The sequence below is a fragment of the Mustela putorius genome, unplaced genomic scaffold (genome assembly GCF_011764305.1).
Source record: "Mustela putorius furo isolate JIRA1106 unplaced genomic scaffold, ASM1176430v1.1 tig00000095_pilon_pilon_pilon, whole genome shotgun sequence".
Taxonomy (NCBI): Eukaryota; Metazoa; Chordata; class Mammalia; order Carnivora; family Mustelidae; genus Mustela; species Mustela putorius.
The window spans coordinates 7,097,950-7,122,544 of record NW_025421280.1 but is presented as its reverse complement, the minus strand read 5'-3'; the positions used below and the strand labels follow the sequence as shown (position 1 = coordinate 7,122,544).

The 24,595-nt window shown below is 45.9% G+C and overlaps 1 protein-coding gene across 1 annotated transcript in view; it reads right to left on the bottom strand.

The window, feature by feature from the left end:
• Window positions 1-13,716, bottom strand: part of LRIG1 (leucine rich repeats and immunoglobulin like domains 1) — a 109,093-nt gene extending 95,377 nt beyond the window's left edge. Inside the window, exon 1 of the mRNA XM_004738322.3 lies at window positions 13,499-13,716. Coding sequence (XP_004738379.1) covers window positions 13,499-13,716 — 218 coding nt within the window. The remainder of the gene's footprint in view (window positions 1-13,498) is intronic.
• Window positions 13,717-24,595: the final 10,879 nt, after the last annotated feature.

Below are 24,595 nucleotides of genomic sequence, written 5' to 3'. Positions count from 1 at the left end.
GAAACACAAGAAAACAAACAGTACTAGTTTTCACTATGGTCATTCTCCATACCAGCATGGAGGGTCAAGTCTGAGCCCTAACTGTGGCAATGGCGAGACCCCAGGCAAGTCAGCCAGCCACTCTGGGTCTCGTGGATAATGCAGAGGTATTACACTTCATGGAGGTAAGATGATAATTACATTAAAGGACAGGATTCCGAGTGCAAAAATGTAAACTGCTCTCTTGCCTGAGTTATAGCAAGAGTAGCTAACTTTCCTCAAGCTTCTGCTGTGTGTTAGGCCCTCCTCTAAAAATTACAGATTATTTCCATTTTGTCCTCATAACAAGTAGTGAGGTTTACCTCCTGATTACCCTCGACTGAGGTAAGAGGAAGTTGAGTCAACTGCCCAAGATCACGCAGGCAGCCATGACACCAGAGACACCACTGTGACCATTGTGTCACCTACCAACATGGCTGCTTTATCTCCATTGCCTCATGTGTGGAATGGTGGGGGGGGGGCCCTCTGTGGAGGATAAGGGCACAGTGTTATCTTTTCTAGCAGCCCCCAAAACCCTGCACCGTTCTGGGCTCTTCACTGGTGAACATGGCTTGAACTTATCTGAAGTGTTCAAGACAAATGCTTAAGTTTAAGTTCAGACCCATGTCACATTTGCCTTAATTAGTGACTCTTATGAGTTGATGTTTACAAAAAACTTTAAAAGGTCATGTGTCTTGAAACAAAGGAGAGGGGTCCCCATAAATAAGTGTGGCTGTCAGGCTGCTTTCCATATATGGGCAAGTCTATTTTAAGTATCATAATCCCAATGTCCAATGATGCTGCCAATTTCACCTCAATGCTTGTTTTTTTAAAAACTCTGACTAGATTTTTCCAACTACACTGTAACTTTAAGCTTTTGTGTTTCTTCTGCATTTAAAAAGAATGCCATTTCCCAATATATAACTCCCAGATGTAGAATTCACAGATGATTCATCTTGCAGAACAAGTGTTCGGAGACATCGGCTCCAAATAGAGGAAAAACTTGGAATTCCCTTCTCCCTCAAAATAAGAACTCGCCTGGATCTGCTCTGCTCAACAAAGTTTGTTTTCAATTATATTTCCAAATTCTTTTAACAATAACTGCATGGCGTCTGGCACCAACACATCTGATTCTTTGAAGTGGTTCTCAGTCAGAAAGGAGAAAATAAGGAGAAAAGGGAAACGAAGGGAGGACCATCCGTAACTTTTGTTTTAGGTCAGAGGGTCTCTTCAAACGTTCGCCCTGACATAGAAAATCAGACAAACCACAAGGTATGACTTCTCACTCTAGATCCATACCGCAAGGAGCACTCACCTCTGAATCTACCCCTTTACTCAGCACGAATGCCAGATGGGAAAACAGAGCCGCAGCACCAAGAAAATGGCCTTTTACTCTTTATATCTAAATTCCCAAAACACCTCTGTTAAGTCCTCCACACAGGTCGATTAGCAGTAATCACACTTTAGGGGGTAAACCTCAGGAACCCTCTGAGAAACAATGGAAACATGGGATCCTTTCTGCCCAGAAAAGATGTCCCTAGCCCCAAGAAGGAAAAGTCACAGGGCAAAAAATATGCAATGGCCAGGAGACTCCTAGGTACGTGAATCCAACAACCCCTTCTGCTTTCCAATCAAAGTGGAGGAATAAGCCTGAGAGGGACTAGGTAAAAATAAGGAGTGAACAAAGTCAAGTGAAAAACAGAGAGAATGTCTGACATGGACAAGAGAGGCTCACAGAAGGATGGAAAGAGTGTTTGGTCTATTTTGATCTCGGGAAGCACATGAAATAAAAGCCATCTTTAGGTCTTAAAAGGGGAATGCTTAAAAAAAAAAAATTCTAGTTCTTTGGACTATTTCCTTTAGTCCTAAAGTAGTCCCTAATTCCTGTTAAACTTCCTGTCAACAAGTTCCAAACCACTAATTGTGCCTCCAAATTCACTGCCTTTTAGCTGTATCCCCAAACAGGGTTCCAAATTCCAAGCATTTGTTCTAGAGAAAAAAAAAAAAAAAAAAACCAAAGATTCCACCTTATGACAATTTCCATGACAAAGAATGAGTGGAAAGAAGAGAAAAATCCAAGAATTGTCACTGAAGGCACTAACAGACTCCATGGGGAAGAAAGGGAGATACTGGGAACACAGAAAATAGAACTGTATAGATTTTGCATGATAAATAAAGACTTTGAGGGCCTGGTGATGACAGGATCACAATTTTTTAAGAACAGCGTCTGACCAAGAGCAAACTAATAAAAAAAACAGGCAGATGGGTAGCTTTGGTATTAACCTGACCAAAAAAAGAGCAAGATGGGTGGCTCAGTGGGTTAAAGCCTCTGCATTAGGCTCAGGTCATGATCTCAGGGTCCCGGGATTGAGCCCCGCCTTGGGCTCTCTGCTCAGCAGGGAGCCTGCTTCCTCCTCTCTCTCTCTCTCTCTGCCTGCTTCTCTACCTACCTGTGAGCTCTGTCTGTCAAATAAACAAACAAAATCTTAAAAAAAAAAAAAAAAAAAAGGCAAGAGACAGACTTTGAAAGTAGAGAAACCACACCACTGGACTGTACATATCAGGTTGTTGAGTTTCTACCTTAAAAGATACACACAGAACATCTCCTGGTAAAAGGGTTAAAGCTCCTCTGATATCCACCATGTTCGCACCCTGGAGAACCAGCTCAGAAAGGACAAGACCAGGTGATGTGTAGCCGCCCTTCTCTGGAAGGTACTACTGAGACCCATCACAGATGGCCCCTCCAGAAACCTAAGTCAGTTGACCAGCATCACTCACAAGGTTACTCATCTCAAGTACACACGGACAGCCCGCTCGAAAGACAAGCTGCCCGCAGTGGCCCCAAGAAAAGCAGAGATAAGCAACTCTTTGGGAAAACATGCCGTTAATTCATTTGCTTTTTTTGACCTAAATCTTTAAAAAGTTAAATTAAAGATCTAAAGTATGTCTACTCTAGCTTCCAAAGTTTTCTTTGAGTTTTCCAAAGGCAAAAAAAAAAAAAAAAAGAGGCAAAGGTCAAAGAAAGAAATACCATGGAATATTCGCTCTGCTTCAATAACACCTACAAGTCCCCATGCACAACCGATTTCCCTTTGTTGCCCAGGGTGTCCATCTGAGGATCCCCTCAGAACTGCCAAACATGCAAAGATCACTCTGAAAGAAGTATCCTAGACACCCAGCTCAGTTTTCTAATTTCTACTATCCAAGAAATAGTAACCTTATTCCCTCTTTGCTTCAATTAGGATAAAATCATAAACCTGAAAATAAAAGAGTCTTAGAAGTCATACATCCTTCTCCAGAAAGGAAATTAATTCATTAGCCCAAGGTCACCCTGCCGATCCGGGGCAGAGCTGGGACAAAACCCCAAGGTCTCCTGATAGCCAGCCATGGGCTATTTTTTCATTCTACCACATGTCTGCCTTCAGAGCTTTAAGAAAATTAATTTTTCCTTTTCGTTCACTAGTTTTTATCCCTCTTTGGTCATGAACCTCTTTACGGAGCTTCACGAAAATGCAGCCTCCTTTCTGTCCAGAGAGACGTACTGAATGCCAAGATTTACGATATAATAAATTTCCCTAGACCACCCCCACCCCGACAAATAACACTTGAGGTCAGCCAGTCTTTATTTTAGGACAGTCTGGAATTCAATATAATTTAATCATTTCTAAGCACTGTTTCAAATGAACTTGTGAAAGAACTCAAAAATCTCCAAAGAAGAGTTCTTGATTTTTCTCTTGGGCAGAGCACAGCCCTCGATGAGGTCAAATCACCCATGGCCAAGAGACCTACCCAGACACCGAATCTGAGAAAACACTCAGAGGAATCCGGGACGAGGCAGGCCTGACCAGCCCCACAACACTTCAGTGTGCTCTCTGGATCTCCTCTCCTCGGGAGACGGAAGGAAACCCCGGCCCCTGCAAGCAGCAGCTTCCGCATGCATCCATCGCCTCACTGTATCAACCAGCTTCCTGGAAGCAAGGAGCTCTTCTGGCTGTTTATAAGTTTGGCAAGCGCTGGGAGCCTGTGTGCCAGAAACTCAGACCAGCCCAGGTGGAGGGAGGAAATCACTGACCAAAAATAAGTAAATAAATAAAATAATAATATAATAATAATAATAATAAAAAGTAAAATGCAAACTACAACATAGACGGGGACAGACCAGGATACCACGCTGCTGAAATCGGATGAAGACTCAGAGTTCTCCCAATTTGCAGAACAGAAATTAAATTCACAGCCAAAATTTCTTGATTCTACGTTTTTCTCCCCATATACTTTCCTTAAACTCTCCAGCATGGCCTTCCACTTTTCCAAAGGTAGAATCCATGTAAGATGGTATCTAATCAAATATATACATTTAATTAAGCTTACTATGTCCATGAGTTTCACCTGACCGCTGTGGGCAGCTTTTCAAACCACTGAACACCCCATAATCGAAATGGAATTCGATTTTCACAAACAGAATATGGAAATCATTCCACAAACCAGGATGAGCGAAGGGAACTTGGGCACCAGCGGAACTCCCATTCAGATTCCTAATGAAGTGGCAGTCCGTGTAAAATCGCCAAGGGTCTCTCCCCAAGAAGACCACCAGTGCAGACTGCGGAGGAACTAAACCATGGACTTCTACATGAAACAAAACAAAACAAAACAAAAGCATTCTGCAGCTACTTGAAGAAAAGCATTTTCAAGACTGTGAAGTTTAAATCAAGCACAGAGGGTTCCAGGAACCTAGTTCTTTGCTTTTGGAGGATTTTCTTACAGGGTGCCTTTCACTCTATTTAAAGCTGCCTCAAGGAGCCACAGCTGGAGGGTCAGGCCTTGCAAAGTAAACAACAGTTAACTCAGTTCAGATTCAAGCCCTGACTACACCCAGCAGCAAACTACCCCTCTATTAGCCAACAATATCTGAAATACCACTTTTTAAATGGCCCAATCGAGCTTCTAATCAGCAATTAATAGCATCATAGAAACATCCGGATGCAGAGCAACAAGGGAGAGGGAATAGTTATTCAGAACTGCACACTTTTGCAAAAGGACTGTAGGACCAAAGAACTTTCGAAGCACCTCCCGTAAGAATGGTGGAGGGAAGACCTATTCTAAGAACATATAAATTCAGAACACACACGGTATGTGCTCAATAAACATTCTGCAAATATATAGCTTAACCAAAATTCCTTTTGGGAAAACACACTTACATGGTGACTTTTTTTTCAAAAGTTGTTCAAATTCACATTTCTTAAAACCACCCCTTAGTGAACTGTATAGTATATGAATTACATCTGGATAAAGCTGTTCATAACAAGAAAAGTACCCGATATGTTCACACATGATCACGAAAGGGAGAAGTGTGTTGGGGCATCGATAACCCAGGAGCAGTGGGTTGACTGGACAAGCTGGTGGACTCACTACCGATCCCACACACTTGTAGAGAGGTCTGCTATCTCCTTAATAAAGAGGAAAGAAAAAACACCCTAAGCCAACAGACATGTTTGCTGTTGTTTTTAAAGCAACTGGCTGCACATTCAGATTTTTAAAAAATCAGACTCTTCAGATCTCCTCACAAGAGAAAGAAATTTTATGTGCAACAGTGTATTCCTTGGTCAGCTAGTAACCTTCCCCCAGCAGGCAGAGCCCAGGCCTGCCACGTTCTCTCTGTTCAGCCCAAAGTGCCAATGCCTGAGACACAAACGCTTTCAAACAGAGAGCCCTGCAACTAGAAGGTCTGGAACGAAAGCAGGATTATCTGACCCCCAGTTCAGAAGTGCTCTTTCCTTTCTCACTGTATGTATGTAACAGGTATCATCAAGTAGGTAATCCAGAGAGAGAGGGAATTTATCAGGGCAACGTACGCTCTACAATAAGTGACAAAGGATTTGAATGACAGATTATACACTGGTGGAAGAAGCAAAGGACAAGAATTGGGGGTGGGGGGCCACTTGCTAAATGCTGCGTTAAAGGGGTCTTAGAAGATGATGATGTGATTTTTTAATCATCTTTAAAAAAATCTTTCATTATTTCCACCCTGTTTCTCAACAACTAGATAATTCTGCTTGTTGGACAGACCCATACTCATTTCATTCACTGCCTTCCTAATAATGACACCTTGAGGAAAAAAAAGAAAGAAAGAAAACCCTAGAGATCTTAGAAGATTAGAGACCGTCGCACCCCAGAAGTTTAAAGAATAATCAATGCAAAGTGCTTCAAAGAGACAGGCCCTGCTTTCCTTAAATTCTCTGAAGGCCACCTTCTGCCAAGACAAACCGAACAAGCAGTGATTGGAGCCTGCATCCTGGTTCACAAGGAAACCAAGGTGTATTAGGACCTGCAGAGATGAACGGATCAGTTGTTCACACAATGGGCTTTACCGGTTATGCCAGATTAAATAGTAATAAAGACGCCAACAATCGTGGCCGTTCCTGTGGGCAAGCCTGTGAATCATGGCCATTCACTGGGGCAGGGATGCTGGTCCAGGTGCAGAAGGAACGAGAGCAAATGGCTTTTCAGGTGGCATCCCTGCCAGACGCCTCCGATGACCCCGTGCTCACCACCCCGCGTCCCACACAATTCAACTGCAAATAAACCAAAACAAATGACAAATGTCACTGCTCTCCAGCTCTCCAGCTCTCCAGCTCTCCGTATCCAGCCCAACAATCAACTTGCCCCACCCCTCCTCCACCCTCAAATATTTCCAGAAAGAAATGGGTACAGCGCAGCATTCAGAGGGCCTCAGCGTCTGTAACCTAACCCTTGTCTGGAAGAGCACACCTGCATTTTTCCGAGCTATTGACCAAGAGGCACGACTTGCATCTCAGTGGGGTTCAATTTCAATGAAACCAGGGAAATAATAGGATAAAATTATTAGTTTAAGGGCCTCTCACTTCTCAGCCTCCTTCCCACACCCCCCTCCCAAAGGACAATTCTAAATAGACAGAAGTATTTGCACAACTGGAATATGTTTATAAACCACCTCAATAATTTTTGCTAATTGTATAATTTGTATAATTTGCTGCAACTGTTCACGGCTTCCCGGCCTGCCTACCAAGTTGGTCTGAGATTCCCAAGGGCACATGAAGTGCTACTTGTTTGACTTCATACGTGATGGCCAAAACCTTCAGGAGAGAAGGCTGTGTGGGACGTGAGCCCTGCCACCTGCGCATTTCAAAACAGGCCTTCGTTTCAGAGAAGTCAGCTCGTTTCAGAGAAGTCAGCTCTTCCGAAGGAGCCCTTGTCACCAGGAAATCTGATGTGAAGGGACTGGCCATAACAAGATGCAAAATTTTGAGTTACTGGGGCTTTCATTCACCTCTGACCTGGGCTTCGGAACCATCAGCGAGCAGACAGACTCACAGGGAGCAAGTGCGCCAAACACACGTGTATCTAACTCTGTGCTCTCAGCCACTGCCGCACAGAATATTATGATTCCCCTTTTTAGAGAGGAAGGATGGAGGTTCACCCCACAGCACATGGGAGCTATGGGGTGGTGGAGCCAGGGATGACCGCTAGAAATCACCTTCATCGTCTTCATCACTATTTCCTGGTGAAGGGTGTGTGCTGGGTGTGATCACTGCGGAGGAGGGCATCCCCATGCGTAACAGGAGCAGTGAAGAAAGCTTCCCCCTCAACCACTCTTCTCCCCATCAATAACCCAAGCCAATACCCAGGACAGGGGATGCTCATTTTGAGGACAAAGACAACAACAGAACAGAGGACACAAAGACCATGAAACCCAGCAAGAGGGGGGAACAGCTTTTTAAGAAATTGAGTGACTTTTGTAAATATGCAAAATCTATTCAGAAGCCACATATAAAGTATCAGATTATATAAAATGTAATGATAAAGAAACATAAAGCAAAAAGCCTTTTGATACGAAAAGTTCATAAGCACACCGCCTCCAAAAACAAAAACAAGGATACAAATTGGCAACTTCCAATTAGACCACAGACAAACCACAACTTTTATTTTTTTGACAATCTTGATTGATCTACTCCTTTTGCCTCATACCAATAATGGTCATGTATGAAGTTTTTCAGTTGAAACTTTCTCAATGGAATTGGCCGGTGAAACTGGTGAGTCTGTACTACTCAACTCTACAGTTCCATAAAAAATAAGTGCAGGTTCCAAGACAGTAAACTATTGTGAAAATGTTAACCTCTGGTCTTCAAAGCCCTACTTCTTCGCACGGGGCGATATGAACAGATCTGAGCTTCTTACTGATTCTCAGACTTTAACTTACTACAAAAGCCTTAGACAATCACGTTACTGACACACAACATGAACTGCAGCCATGAGGCAGATCGAAGGGACCGCATAGGCTCAAGGTCATGCTTAATCATAGAAAAACACCACTAACAGTCCCTGAATTTCCCACAGGCCAAAGAACATTGGGGATTTTTAGATATTTCCCCTCTCTGCCTGGGAATTTTTCCTCCTCCCCTCCTTCCTCCGGTCTCAAGACAATGCCTCCAGCCTTTGAAACTGCATCCATTGTAAACAGCTCTGAATATTAACACAGCCCGGAGTCCCGTTGGCTTTTAAAAGACCCCCAGGGTTTCAAATTGCAGTTGCTGAGGAGGGGGAAGGTCCCCAGTGAGTAAATGTCACCAAGCTCTTTCAAAAGGAGCTGAAAATTAGGCTTGCTCGGGGAAACTTAAAGTCCTTCAACCTATGGGGTAAATCAGAAGAATCCCTTTGAGTTTTAAACAAATGGCGAAAAAAAAAGAAAAGACCACGGTACAACCAACATCCATTATTACTTACAGAGACTATGAATTCAATGAATCCCTTTTCCAGACTTCTCTCTCCTGTGGATGTCATCTTTAAAATAATCATAGGCTATGTTAAACTACCTCCCTTTCCCTGGCTAACAGGCCTTCAGGGTTTCAGCAGGTGCACAGAACTGGGCCAGGTGCATTGTTAAGTGACACAAAACCCTAGTGGCTCTCTCGCATTCCTGTCCACCCTGAAAGGGAGGATGCTGAACAGCCCTTTGCACCAAGGAGACACTTCTGCGAATGGGGGAGAGGCCCTTTTATTGTGAGCCCAGTGTCTGAGGGAGAGAAAGGTCAGCCAGAGGCCATCCCAACTTGCGCAGGGCAGGCTGCGTAGGGAACCCAGGCAAAGACATGAGCACCGCAGGGAGAGAAACCTTCAGCCAGAGGAGCAGAGTGAGAGTGCCAGGACATCTGGACATCCAGTGGCAATCAGCTCTTAATACACTACATTGAATCATCTTCGTATTTTTGGAGATGATAAATTATTCCGGACAATACATTCCAAAGTCCAAAGTCTGTGAAATCTACTGACCAATGTAATTATGGAAAGAGGTATTTTCTTTTTTAAATAATCCCTGGGAAAGGGGGCACGAACAGTTCCGACACATCCTAAAGGCAAGAGAGAACTTGGGAGACTCCATACACTTCCTAATTTCACAATATTCAAAAACTTGGATTTGATAGCTATAATTTCATATCAGAAGGACTCAAATAGTGTGTCTTTCTCTCCGGGCAACTAATTTTATTCACCAGACTTCCCTTACTCAAAGCAGGTATCAGAGAACGCTTAACTGACAAGTGCTCCGTCTTGGAAGGGAAGGGAGAACCACGCTTCTAACGCCTGTTGCAAGCGTTAGAGCCCAAGCTAAATGTCCCTAAAACTCTGAAGGCACTTGTACCTTTCAAATTTTCTGCCATTAACCCATGTTTAAAAAGGTTCCCTAATCCAAATAACCCTTTGTCCGTCCTCATAAATCGAAAGATGTTCAAGGTCTGCTGAGTTCTTCGTAAGTCATATAGGGACACAAAGAGGAAAATGCGCAGAAGGGAAGACCTCGGGGCCATCCTGACAATAATCAACTTCTTACACACACATACACACACGCACACACACGCACAACACACATGCACACACACACACACACACGAAAGAATCTCAGCTGAGTTTCTGGAAGAATTTGGTCATCATCACTTTAAATCTAATTTGCATAAACAGGATGGGAAGTATTTTCCAAATCCTTAATTCACAACACCCTGCACACCTGGCCCTTCCAGCACAGCTGTAAAATTTGAAAGACAAAGGCCCTCTTTGCTTCACCACTACAATGGCAACCTCTGCCTGGTGTTTAATTTCTAATGGGATCTCGAGCACCACTCTTCATGCCAAAAACAAGGTTAGTTAGATTTAAGCACCTGGGTTTGGTACGGCAAATACATAAGGGCACCTAATACAAAGAGACCCAAATCAATACACTCATCTTAATGTGGCTCAGGATAACCCAACTTGGGCGTCCTTGAGTGGAAGTCTGTGCTTTCAAAAGCTAGTCGTCTCTCGCCCTTCCCCGCTTATCCCCCACCCCCACCCCAGTAAGAATGACTGAGAACCCGGATTTGTTCCTCCAGGGCCTGCCCTCCTTCCTTTCTATCGCAGTCACAGGAGCTACCATTCAGCCCCAGGACAGTTACACTAGCAACATACTGTGCTCAACTTTATGCCACAGGGAAACGTCTAAGGTAAATTCTATTTAATGCTGCTTCAACAGCTTCTCAAGCCCTGCTCTCAAAAATAATTTCAAAGAAAGCAAACATCTAAGTTCTAAGAAGTTCAACTTCTTCTAAGGTTCTGGGAAGTTGGAATAAGGCTTGGCAGTGCTTGGTGCTTTTATGAATGTGCTGGTTGGACGATGCCAATCTCACCTACGTAATGGGATGGCAGACTCAGTTATGGCTCAACTACTACAACCATAAGTTATTGTGCTGAAGAAGTTCTCCTCAGGCCCCAGGAATGAATGTATTTTCCCTTCTACCACTGCCATTCCTTTTTTTTTCTATTCAAACTGCATTTACATTCACTATTACAAAGTTTTACTTTCCGTATGCTAGGACTAGGAGCAACTCCAAAATTAGATGCACTGTTTACAAAGGAAAAAAAAAAAATTTCCATAAAGCCACAGGTCCCCTTCTATCTCAAACCCACGGCCTGAAATTGTTTGAACTAGTGGCAGTAAATCTAGTTCATGGGGTTATAAACGGGCTCAAAGCATTTTCTAGACACAATGGACTCGGAGGGTGTAAACTTGGTGAAACTACAAGATATTTTATTTTATTATATACAGAGACTTTCTCCCCTAAAGTCTTGCTGAATCACAGCCAGGAATATAAACAGTATAAATATCCCAATGGAAAACTCAGAATAAAACTATTATGACTTAAATGGAGAAATCTGGTCTAGAAAATACACACACACACACACCCCACTTCATTTTTCTTTAATCAGAAAAAATGATTTCACAAATATTTTTCAAAAGATACCCATTTTGTAGTGAACATGGTATTGCCACATGCTAATCTGAAATCACCATTCACATCCCAAAATCTAATCGGTTAACACCATAATCAGTATGACCAAATCTACTGAAGCTCAAAATACCCAGTTTGGTATTTATTGGTCATCAAATGTGTGAGTAAAAGGGAAAAAGACTGCAATTTTAAAGGTATTTATGTTATGTGAAATGTCACTCCTAGGCAACAGGAAGCCCAAAAAATGGCCAGTAGTTTTGCTCCAAAAATTAAAGGCCAAGGAAAAGTGGATCTTGTGACCATAGGGAAGAACAAATAAAGGGACACCCTGTTCTCTCGGCGAAGTCACCATTTCTGAACTAAGTGCCTCCCCCACCATACCACTGACATACGGCACTGATAATCATTCTTCCCACAGGTGAACACTTCAGAAGTTATTCTCATTCTGCCCACATGATTTTCTATTTTAAAAACCACCTTAGGAATATGTAAAGGGAAAACCACAATACCCCAGACTGCCCCCAAGTAAATAAAACACTTGCTACTGGCAATACTGGGCTCTGTCTCCCACTACAGAACAGCCACTGCCTGTGTTAACTGCTCCCACCCCCCCACCAACGCCCAGACCACTGGTTTTCACGAAGTCTGTGAATCCCAAAGCAGCAGCAGAGAAGTGCCGAGAAAAGCTAACCCCAACAGAAGTCCAGCTTCCAAACTCTGCAGTACCTGATCAACAGACAACGTGTAGTGGTCCAAGTGACAGATGTGTGCCCTATTTTCAGAAGTACCTGATCTTCACATGAGAAAGGAATCAACTTCTCTTCTTTCCCCTTTCAGCAGCCAGATACCCAGACCATATTTTCTTAGATGAAGCCACAGGTGTTGGTTAAAACTTGTGTCACCAGTTTCCTCATTTTTAAATGGTGAATGTCATGCCTGAGGTTATTCTCCTGCCCCCCACCTATGTTCTGGAAAAGATGTCCAATCATTGAACTGAAAAGAAGACGATTCAAGCTAGGTCTTTTCTGGAAGGTACTAACAGTTCTGCAGAGATGCTAATTACTGATAACTGGAGAGGATTTTTGACTCAGGAACCAGATTTCTTAGAGGTAGAAGAAAGGATATTACAAACTACCAATGTTTATAGAAGTCTAAAGCAGTTTCTTCCCTCTCCCCAACCACCCCCCTCCCCCAGGCCAAACCTCCTGTAAGTAGGGTCCCACTAAGTCCTGATAGGCCAAAATCCTGACAGCACAGAAAAGAGCCTCTTTCAGGTGAAACAAACAGCTTAAATCAACCAGGTCCCTGGCACCCTCTCCTGAAGTAGCACCACTCCAAAACCAATTTGCACATTTACAGAGGAGAAATGCTCAAGTGTGGGCTCCAGTCCACGGGATCATCGAGCCCAACAGGGGCCCTAAGGCATAGACAGGAAGGGTCTGGAACACAGTTCCCCAGTGCCCATCAGATGGAAAGGGACTGCCACAGCCTCCGCGGTCACAGATCCAAGAACTTTCAAAGCCCCAAATCTGGGGGTCCTCCATGGAAGGCTGTCTTCGACCCCGGCCAGCCAAGTCAGGGCACCAAGGTCCTGGGGATGAGGAGGCTGCTACACACGTACTCTCGCTAATAAATAATGTAAATGCAAGACTGGAGCCAAGAGTCACCTTCCTTCCTTACCCACTGGAAGGCCAAGGAACTCAGACACCAAAGAGTTGGGTTACGGGAGAGGAAAAAGAGAAACACATACCCGCAGACCCCAGACAGACTTCCTCACACTCTCCCTTCCAGATGTTTCCCACTCTCCACCCACACACAGACACACAAACACACTCGCCTCCACTCTTCCCTCACATTCCCTCACCTCCACACTCCCTACTCACTACCCTCCGATCCTCTCAAGCCTCAGGACCCATTCACCTTCACACCCCCACGACCCACTCCCGCTCACCCTCACACCCCAAAACCTTTGCTCACTCACCTCCGCACCACCCCACGAGGCACACTCTTTTCTCCTCTGGAGCCCCATGTACGACCTCACCACTACGAACCCACGCTCACAGTCCTCCGCCCACACAACTTTACACACGCGCACACCCCTCAGTCCGCACCCCCATCCCGGGTAAGCACCCCCGCCGCCCCGTCTCCCAGTGACAGCGCCCGGGGCTCCGGGGGAGGGCGGCACTCACAGGCTCCGCGTCCAGGCGGGCAGGTCCCGGGGCAGCGCCGCTAAACCGCGCCCGCCGCAGTCCAGCGAGTCCCCCGCGCAAGTGCAGGCAGCAGCGCAGGGCGGTCGAGGGTCGGCTGCCGTCGTCGCCGGCCCCAGCCGAAGCAGCAGCAGCAGCCAAAGGAGAGGACAGGGCGAGCGGCGCTGGGCCCCGAACGCTACCCGGACCGGCCGCGCCATCTTGTCTGGAGCGCGCGGCGAACTCCGGGCGCGGGGATTGCGAGGTCCCGGACGACCGCAGAGGCGGGCCGGTCCGCGGGGACTCCGCTCAGCACTAGGCTCCGCGCCGGGGCATGGCCGCCGGCACAAGTTTCCCCCGCTGCCGCGGCTCTGGCGCTCAGCGGGCCCCCGGTGCCCGGGCCGCTCCGCAGCGCCCGGCTGGGGCCGCGAGCCCCGCGCCCATCCGGGCCGACCCGGCTGGACTCGCTGCGAAGCCCACGGATCCGGGCAAGAGCTGCTCCGCCGACGCTCCTTGTCCTCCCGCCGCGCTCCTGGCCGGCTCCGGAGCCCCCGCGCACGCCAAGTGTCGCCGCCGTCCGCCCAGGGCAGTGCTGCCGCCGCTGCTGCAAGGAAAGCGCTCAGCCCCGCAGCCTGAACTGTGCGTTCAAATGCATCTTCCTCTTGGCTCGGAGCGCCCAGCAGCAGACCCGGGGCTGGACGGCGCGATCACCCCCGCACTGCTCGGAGGGCCCCGTGCACCTCACTGTCCCAGCGCCGCAGGCAGAGCGCGCGCGTAGTTCCGGGCTGTGCTCCGCTGCTCAGCTCGGCGAGAACCCCGCCGACCTCGCGGCGGAACAATCAGCCGCTCGCCGCTGGCCTCCGGGCCGCCCAGCCCCGGCGGGTCCCCGAGGCCCCGCCCCCGGCCGCTCGCCCTTACACACCCCCTGGGCTCCGCGCCCCGCGGCCTCCTGCCGGCCCACGTTGGATGCTTTGCAACAGCGCCGCGCCACGCCTCCTGCCTGCTGCTCATTGGCTGCCGGAGACCAGGGCGACCGGCCCGGAGAGCCATTGGGGCGCTCGCCGTGATCCCGCCCTCCCGCCTCTCCGGCCACCCCGCCCCACTCCCTTTTCCCACCCAAGGTGTGAAGGGCGGGGGAACTGGGAGGAGAAAGGGAGAGGCGGCCTCTGGCTCTTAAAGGGGACGTGCTGTCTGTTAGCGGAGAAGCAGGATGCCGACTGGGGAGAGAAGGCGAGACGTGCCCTCTGGGTCTAGGGGAGGAGAGAAAGTTGATTAAGAGGGTAACGCCTCCGCTTTGCAGTTGTCTGGGCACAAGGTTACTTCTCTTCTCCCCTGGCTGTAAATAGCGACGGAATATACAGCAAATCTGTACCCACTTTCCAGGAGCCCTCCAGGAGCAAAGACACAGATTTTAAAACTTCGCAAATTTCCTACCAGTTGGGGTTATCTTTAGTTATCTCATTAGGGGTGGCTGCCTTCCTCTTCGCACAACTTGGAGCTCCTTTTTGCTCCTGACTTGGTCTTGACCTCTTAAATCCAGCAATATGTCCTCGATTACCAAAAGGAGTGTGTACTGCAGAAACCAAGTCTCAAAGGTGCACACACTCCCACCCCACTCCCACCCTAGTTAGTTAAATAAAGAGTACGTCTGAAAATGTTCCAGCCTTCCATGAAGAGTTGCTTTGTTTGCTCCCTTGTTTAAATCAGAGTCTTTTCAAGCCAGTTTTCAAGAGACAGAGTAGAAAGAAAAATAGTGATTGTTACAAATCTTCTAACTTTAGCCCTTACAAGTTGGAACATAGTAGCCCTGTGTTATGACTGCGTCCAAACCGTTAAGGCCCAGCGGGAGCCGGAGCGTGCAGGAGCGGGAGCGGGAGCGTGCAGGAGCGGGAGCGGGAGCGCGCAGGAGCGGGAGCGCGCAGGAGCGGGAGCGCGCGCGCGCACACACACACATACACACCAAGAAAGGGAAAAGATTAGCACAGTAATATATAGTTGCCCCTCTGGGCGTTTTGGTTTGCTGGTGTCTCATGCTCCTTTCCAAGCGATGCAAGTTGCTAGCAAAACTGCACACATTGTCAGGACAATAAAGCAAGTACAGCCTGTCGAAAAATATTTGCTCCAGCAAATGAAATCTGACTTGTGTTTCATGGAAACGGAGGAGAGATGTTTCTCAGAAGGAATAAGCAAAAACATTTTTAAAGGGTTTTGTTCCATATTTGATGTCTTCTAAGGGGATTGCCTTAATTGAGATGTTAAACTTTCCCTCAGCCCAGAAGAGCGTCTCTTTTCTTTAACTGAAATTGGGTTTGGGCTTGGTTGTCTAGTGGTTACTGGTTTCATTTCTTCTTATTTCCTCCTACCCCTTCCCCCACACATACCTTTTTTGATTAGGTATGCTATCTGATAATGATGCCTCATTTCTCTCTCACTCTCTCTTTTTTCCATGAGCTCATCAGTGATGCCCAGAGCAATGCTCAAATATATGTATAAATCAATCCAAATGTGGTTCCCAAGAAATATTATCAGAAAAATGTTGCACCTGACCCCATTCTACCCAGGGCTTTAACCAGCTTTTACGTTTCATTTCTAATCCACATAAACATACACCTTCCATCTGGACAAGAAGAAATGTTTCTCTTTGTTGTAATGTCTTTGGACAAAACAAGAATAAGCCAAGGAATGGAATTTGAAGGACCCCCAATTTTATGAGGTCCTCTATGTCAGTGTTTCTTAAGATTTGCGAGAGCAAGGAACACAAAACAGTAATTTAATGTAAACTACTCATGAACACTTCCTTAAAAGAAACTGTGAGATCCCCCTGGCCTCACTCCCACCCCCAAATGAAACAACATATGTGGCAAAAAGAAATTGAACTCCTTGAACCTCTTAAGCTGCTGACCTAAAATGATGTTTCAAGTCTGTTCCATTAGAAGTATTGTATAATGGATATTTATTGTCAGATGTTTCCCAAATGCTTGTGGGTGTACCTGTGTGATGCTCTTTGGGGACCCTGAAGTTCTGGAGGTTGGGTTTGAGAATCTGCAAGGTAGGGGTGTGCCTACAAATTTAAAGCATCCCCTGTGGTCTAGTTACCACGCAGCCAGAGAGAAGAATTCCAAAACCAAGGAACACTTGGGGGGACTGGGCGCCTGAGCCTTGGCAGTTCCTCTCGTCTACAGCAGAGCATGAAGTCATGTCTGCTCCCCATACCATGTATGGAAGTTTGCCCACATACTAGCAACCTGCTTGTGATTGAAAGGAGAGTGTGGGCTTGGAGAGCAGTGATGTCGGGCTCAGGAGAGAATCCATTATCTGTGGCCACAACCTAAGATCAAGGAAACCTGAACAATGACAGCAATGGCAAATTTCTAAGGGAGTCCGTGTCCCCGCTTATCAAAGAGCAAGTCTTGGCGCACTCAGCACTGGCAACAGTGGATTTGGGGACTCTGGGCCCTCATTTTCCTCTGCAGCCATTTTCACAATTTTAAAGTTTTTTATTCCTTGAAGGGGTCACCCAGGGATTTTAAGATTTCCGGTTCATTTTAATCTATCTGTGATTAAACTTTTAATCTACCACAATCTAAACTCTGGGGTTAGCATAGAGTCAAATCCCCAGTGAGAACCACTCTAAGTCTTTCTTAAATACAGAAGCCCTAGCAGTTAGGCATCTGAACCCACTGAAAAAGAGGAACCTCAACATTTAGATAGCCCGAAATCACCAAGTGGGGAGAGAAGCAAATGATAAAAATAAGGAGAAAGCAGGATGATTGTGGGAATTTAACACAAATTCCGTAGGACCAAATTATGGTCATCTACTACAGTTCTAGGTGGTGGTAATTGTTGGTTTTATAGAACACCGAGATTCAGAAGTGCTTTCTCACTGTTAGAAGAGACTTTCTATCCTGTTCCCTACTTTAGAAGAGCATCAGGGCAGCAGTCAAAAGACCTGGACACTAGCCAGGCCTCATTACCCATGAAACCTTTCCTTAAGCCTCAGTTTTCTCAAATGGAAAACAAAGATGATGGTACTTCCGACCTCAGTGCTAAGACAGTTAGGGAAGAATCCATTTTGATATAGGGCACTAGGGGCAATATAAACCGTTGAGGGCTACCTACATGTAAGACTGATTTCTTTTTCTTTTTTTGTTTAAGATTGTATTTATTTATTTGACAGACAGAGATCACAAGCAGGCAGAGAGGCAGGCAGAGAGAGAGGAAGGGAAGCAGGCTCCCTGCTGAGTGGAGAGCCCAATATAGGGCTTGATCCCCAGACCCTGGGATCATGACCTGAGCTGAAGGCAGAGGCTTTCACCCACTGAGCCACCCAGGCACCCCAAGGCTGATTTTTAAAGTGGTTTTGAATCGTGAGACTAGAAAAAAAATCGAGAGTTCGTATACATACTATAGATGGAAAATTTCAGTAGGTGCTTTCAGCATCAAGGTTTTTTTCCTCAGGAATGCCACAAAGGGTTAATAATTACCTATAAAACCCCTAAAGACTTGCAGGGTGATGACAGCCCTGCTCTGAGCCTGTTTTGTATCTCTCTTCCAAGGAAAATAAAGCTGTGTACTCATTAACTCCTTCCTCGCAATAATCTTGTCAAGGAGATGGATTGGTGGAGAAGGTAAGAGAGGAAGCCAAAGAGTCCGGGGATGGACTGTAAAAGGACCCCATTTTGAGATTTCCCGGTCCCCGATTCCAGCATTCTCCTTGGGTGGAGCAGGGATGAGGTGTGTTTGGTGAAGCAATCTCTGGCTGTTGGAATATTGGTTAATGCCCAAACGGTGCCAAGCTGCTGTTGCTTCATTTCCATCGAAAGAATGCTCAGCTACAACCCTGCCGCCTTCTACAGAGCAGCATCCACTGGGGTCCCAAACCAGTAGAGCCCACCTTCTGCCGTAAACAAACCTGCACACCTGTCCTTGCCTTGTGCTTTGGCAACAGGAACTGGTCCACTGAGAGGATAAAGAAAAATTTTATGGGGCACCTGGTGGCTCAGTGGGTTAAAGCCACTTTAAAGCCTTCGGCTTGGGTCATGATCCCGGGGTCCTGGGATGCAGCCCCACATCAGGCTCTCTGCTAAGCGGGGGGCCTACTTCCCCCCCGCCCCCCGCCTGCCTCTTTGCCTACTTGTGATCTCTGTCAAATAAATAAATAAAATCTTTTTAAAAAAAAAAAGAAAAAGAAAAATTTTATGAAAGTTTGTCAGCATTTCAAAATTCTGAGAGTCTGCAATGAAGGTCCCTAAAAGAAGCAGTCTCTTAGCTTTGGTGATGAAGAGGAGTGCTAATTACATCCTCGACAAGGACCACCTCTCACCCTCCCTCGGCTGCCTGTCCAACTGTCACTTGGGTCAGTACGTCAAAGGGGAGTGGGTGGAAAATCATAGTTTATATGTTATTGCCAGCAACTCAGCAGCAACACTCCCATGTATACAAAGAACAGCACATTTATCATAACTTACAATAATAATCTTCATGAAGTCATATACCTTATATTTTTCAAAGCAATTCACATCATAACAACAGCCACCATTTACTGAGCACTTATTATGCCTGTCAGTTGGCTGAGTGTTTCATATACTTTTTTCACTGGGGTTGATGTTGAGAAAAGTGCTCAAGGCCACACAAGCCCATAAGTGGTAAGGCCAAGATTCCAGGCCAGCTCTGTGGACACCGAAGATCCATTATGCCATTTGAGCCTCATACATTTTGAAAATGACCGTTGTTACTGTTCCCACCTTATAGATGAAAAAGCTGAGGTTAAATGATTGTGTCAAGGTCACACAGGATCAAGAATAAATAGAAACTTCTTTTTTTTTTTTTAAGATTGTATTTATTTATTCCAGAGAGAGAGAGAGAGAGCACGTGGCAGGAGGGGCAGAGGGAGAAGGAAAAGCAGACTCTGCTGAGCACAGAGCCCAACACAGGGCTCCATCTCAGGACCCTGAGATCATGACCTGAGCCAAAACAAAAAGTCAGATGCTTCATCGAATGAGCCACTCAAGTACCCCTAAAAAAGAACCTTTTATTTTTCCTTTAGAAGATTTTATTTATTTATTGTTCAGAGAGAGAGAGAGAGGGCACAGGAAGGGCGAGTGGCAGGCAGAGGGAGAAGCAGGTTCCCCACTGAGCAAGGAGCCCAATGTGGGACCCGATCCCAGGACCTTGAGATCATGACCTGAGCCAAAGGCAGAAGTTGAACCAGCTGAGCCACCCAGGTGCCCTACAGAACCTTTTTAAAATTGAAGTCCCATCTCGTCCATCACCACACATGCTTGATACTCAAAACACATCTTAAGAGACACATCATGATGTTTGCTTCTCAAGGATTTTGTGAAGATGGGTATAATTTCTTTCCTTTTCTGTACTTGCTAATAGCTTTCCAGAATTTCCTCTTTAATGAAGAACCTAAAAATTTTAACAATAAATATATTGGCCTCTCCCCCACCAACGCAGCGATACCTATACAGTTATAATGGTTAATATTTACTGAGCACTTACTACACCCTGGACATTATTCCACGTGATGACTTAACTCCAGTAAAATCCCAGGAGGGACTATGAGGTAGACACCATAAAGATCAATTCATAACAGAGATACTGAGACTCAGGTCAATCCAATTACCCAAGCCACATCCTAGTTAAGGGTTGAATCAAGACCCCAAAGCCTATGTCTGTCACCCAGCTGCTTCCTTACCATTCTCTATTTGAATTATTTTGGGCGTTTTTTTCTACTCTAGACCAGCAGCTCCTGAAGTTTGGAGCCTGAGTCTGCCCTGTCTTAGTATTCCTGTTGTCTAGCATATCAGGCTCATGGGAAGCACAGACACAGCATTTGCAAGGAATGCTGCCTGCTTGGCAAGGAAGGACACCTAATCAGGACACCTAATCCCCCTGCCCCAACACACACACCTCTTCAACAAGCCCATCTTCAAACATGTGCACTAGCAGCAACAACGTCACTGTGATTCTCCGCCCCTGTCCCAGACCCACTGGTCCAGGATCTGCCTTTTAACAAGGCTCCTGGGTGATTCAATTGCACACTTAAAACTTAAGACGCAGGTATCCCGCATACACCTCTCCTCTTGACTTTCTCCCCCAATGCTGCTGCAAGCAGGGGCCCTTTGCACTTTATGTATTTCTCTGTCCCTGTGTGCATGTTTACGTTTTCCACATTTTCACAAGCCCTTAATAAAATAATTTCAAAAATATCACAAGTATGTGGTTGGCATTATTGCCCTTCATCGAAAGCATTTGAAACATCTGCTGCCCTTGAGACTTTGGTAAAGTCCTCTGGTGCTGTCCAACTCTTGTTTCCAAAAGGCCAGTCGGGTTTTTGACACATTTCAAATTTATCATAAACAAAGAGACTGATACATATTATGTGCTTTTCGCTGTCATTTTTATCCTTCAGTTACCTTGTTTACGTAATCATTTAAGTATCCTTTTTTTCCTGAGGGAGTTCTGACGCTCTTCTTGAATTTAGATGCTATAAATCAAAGAAATGTCTTGGTCTCGTCACTAGACACCCCTGTCCTCCCCAGCCCCACCTAAAAAACCACTATTCTTTCTTCCTTGAAGTGCACGAAGATGCAGAGGATACAAGCATGTGGGATTAATCATCTCCAGACATGGTCACCAATAATTTCTTCTGTCCAGAGGCAGAATATATATCCCTTCTCCCCTTGAATCCAGGAGGGCTTATGACTTGTTTTGACCAACAGAATGTGGTAGAAGTATCGCTGCCTGTTCTGAATCTAGCAGCTTCCACTCCTGTGCTCTTCCTACCCTAAGCTACCACGGAAAGAAACCCAGGCTGTGCTTCTGAAACATAAAAGCCCTGGAGGAGAAGAGGCCATGAGGAGTGGGAGGCCATGAGGGAAAAAACAAAACTGGGCAGCTCAGCCAAGAACCAGCACCATTACCCCAGAAACCGGAGTGAGGCCATCTTGGAGCTGTCAGCTCAGGGCAGCCTTCTGCTAAACACAACTACAAGGATGAATCTAGCTGGCACCACCAAAGCAGAGACAAGCCATCCCCCACCCTGCCGCCGAGCCTCACCCAAATTCCAGACCTACAAAATGGAGACCAACCAAAATGGACCGTGGTGTAAGTCATTCAGTTCTGGGGTGATTTGTTACACAGCCACAGAGACCTGAGGCAATAGGTGGGGCTAAAAGGACATGCAATAAAACACGAGTAGATTTTTTTAGGGGAATAAAGTCTAATCTCATAAACCTGTCATTAGGAGTGTCACAAAAATTAGTGTTATCAGTTGACCTTCCTGACACATGTGTCAGTGTCCTTGATTGAGGGCTGCACGTCGACCAGCAGATGCCCTTAAACAAAGCTACGTGGATAGTACGTATCTGGTTCTTCAGCAGGCTACAAAATGAGCTCCCTTCCTCCTCCCCTGGACACAGGTATGAGAGAAACACAGAGCCTCTGCTTATTCGAAAAAAAAGGTCAGTTCTCCCATGTATAGCTGCCAGGTAAGTAAAGAAACTGGTTGAATGGATGAAATAATTGAAGCCCTGTTACATTCTTCCTAAAAATATCAGATGAGGTTTAAGGTTGTTTGCCCTCTTTTTCATAGAAGACGCAAGGATGAATCTCAAAAAATGGAAGTCTGGCGATAAAACGGACATTGAAATATGGATTTGTGGGATGGCATGACTGGTGGTGGGTGAGGGCGGTAAGGGGTGTAGCTCTTGGACACAGACTAGTTGGTCTACTCAACAGCTTGCCTTTAGGGTCTGCAAGGCATAGCTTACTGCTCCCCTCTGTATTATCTTGCACTCTTTTCCAGCTCTCATTTGTCAAGAGCCTTCACTGTGCATGCCATGAGGAGCGGACATGGCTGTGCAGGCACAAAGTTAAGTTCGTTGAGGCCTTGCCATCAAGGAGTTTACAATCGTATGATTCTGTTGACTGCTAGATCTCCAGCATCTAGAACACTGCCTCACCAATGAATACTGTTGAATGAATAAATGATGAAATGAATCAACGCTTTTCTGTATGCGAACCTCATTTTCCCATAAAGACTATAAGCAAGTTAAAGGAAGCAGCCATAGAACCACAGGTGAGTAGAAGACAAAGGGACTTTTGTGATCATCTAGGACAGTAGACCAGGACCATCCCAACCCTGCTGGGTCAGAAACTCCATGGTCAAGGAGAGAGGGGGGTCCAGCAGTCCATGTTTTTCAGTGGGAGATTTTCATGCACGATGAAGTTTGAGAACCACCCATTTTACAGATCCAGAGGAATGATAAGTTGGTCTTAGAGTAACGCGACTTATTAGTAGCTGGAGGTTGAACCAGCCTGACCAACCATGAATCATGGGGGTTTTCAGGTCACACAACTTCCCATGCTAATGCAGAGTGAGTTCCTGGCAAATCAGAACAAGTTGGTCACCTTAATGAGAACCTTAGCTTCTGAATTCACATCTGGAACCCTCTGCCTGCCATATGGCTAACCTAGATAAGAACCAACTAGGTGTCAGGGAACAACATGGGTGCTTTCAATGTCTTCACTCAATCAATCCTCTCAATAGTCCTGTAAGGCAGGGACTCTCATAATCCTTATTTTAAAGAATGGAACATGGAGGCATAGAAAGGATAAGTACAGTAGTCCCCCTTATCCATGGGAAATACCTTCCAGGACCTCCACAGGATGCCAGGAACCCTCTATATACTCTTTCTTCTCACATATACAACCTTATGGTAAGATTTGATTTATAAATTAGGTACCGTAAGAGATTAACAACAACCAGTAATAAAACAGAAACATTGTAACAATATACCATAACAAAAGTTCCATGGTTTCTCCCTCTCTCTCCCAAAATATCTTATTGTGCTGTCCTCACCCTTCTTCGTGTGATGATGTGAGATGAGAAAATGCCTACATGAGGAGCTGCCATGAGGGAATGACGTAGGCATTGTGACGTAGCACTAGGCTACGATGGACCTTCTGACGATGCATCGGAAGGGGGAATCCAGACCATGGCTGAGTGGCAGGGGGGCAGGAGTGGTACTCAAAACCACGGATAAGGGCGGGCGGCAGGGGACACTGGAATGTGCCTAAGGTCACTGAGTCAGGAAATGAGACTCCCCAACATGAACTCTGAACCATCACTCGTTTTACTTTGTATTTATTGTACTGGATTCCCAGCTCCTCTTCTACCTTTTTTGGTAACACCTTCCACAGTTGGCAGCTGTTTCCACAATCTGTCAGCCTTTTGGTACCCCGGTGTCTCTAATGGTATTAATGGAACTTGAGGGAAGGGGTCACCACCCTGCCTTGTGCAGCCCCTGGCATGGAGTGGGCTGAGGACAGAGGTGTCGGCCGAGTGTTGTGGGCCCTGGAGTAGCAGGCTGACCAGATGGCTGATTGAGTTGGGTTTTCAAAAGAAAGGGGACCCTGTGTTAGCCAAATAGCTGCCATGTTTTGGCCCCATCCAGGTGAAAAAGTAGGCCGAACTTGGCTTTCAGGTGGGATTTATTTGGCCTAGTGTGTTCATTTTAAAAATCTGAAGCTGACCTACCTTTAGGAGGTAAGCATCCTCATTTATAGTTTCTGCCTGCCTGCCCTGGGAGGCATTTGAGTTTTCAGCTATAATCCTAGGCTTTCTCGAATACTAATTCATTTATGCTTTACAACAAACCTATGCTATAGGCATTCTCATCTACACCTTGTAAATGAAAAGCCTGAGTCTCCATGGGTATTGGTAACCTGGCCAACCTCATATGCTCATGAGTGGGAGAATAGGGTTCAACCCAGGCTAACTCTTGCCTACCTCCATCATGGGAACAAGAGGGCCATCTTGTGTCAGATAAAGGGTCTGTTTTATAAGGGTGAGGCTTCCACAAAAGGAGTCCTATGTTCAATATAATCAATCCAAATGAATCCCAGGGGTCTTCTAGATGGTTTTTTCCCATGAGTTAGACTACCCTTCCCCTACCCCACCCCCTGCTTTGAGGAGAACATCGTGTTCTGGAAGGAAAAGTCAACTGTATCAAGTACTTTTTTTTTCTTTAGATTTTATCTATTCATCTGACAGAGAGCGAGAGAGCACACAAGCAGGTGGAGCCCCAG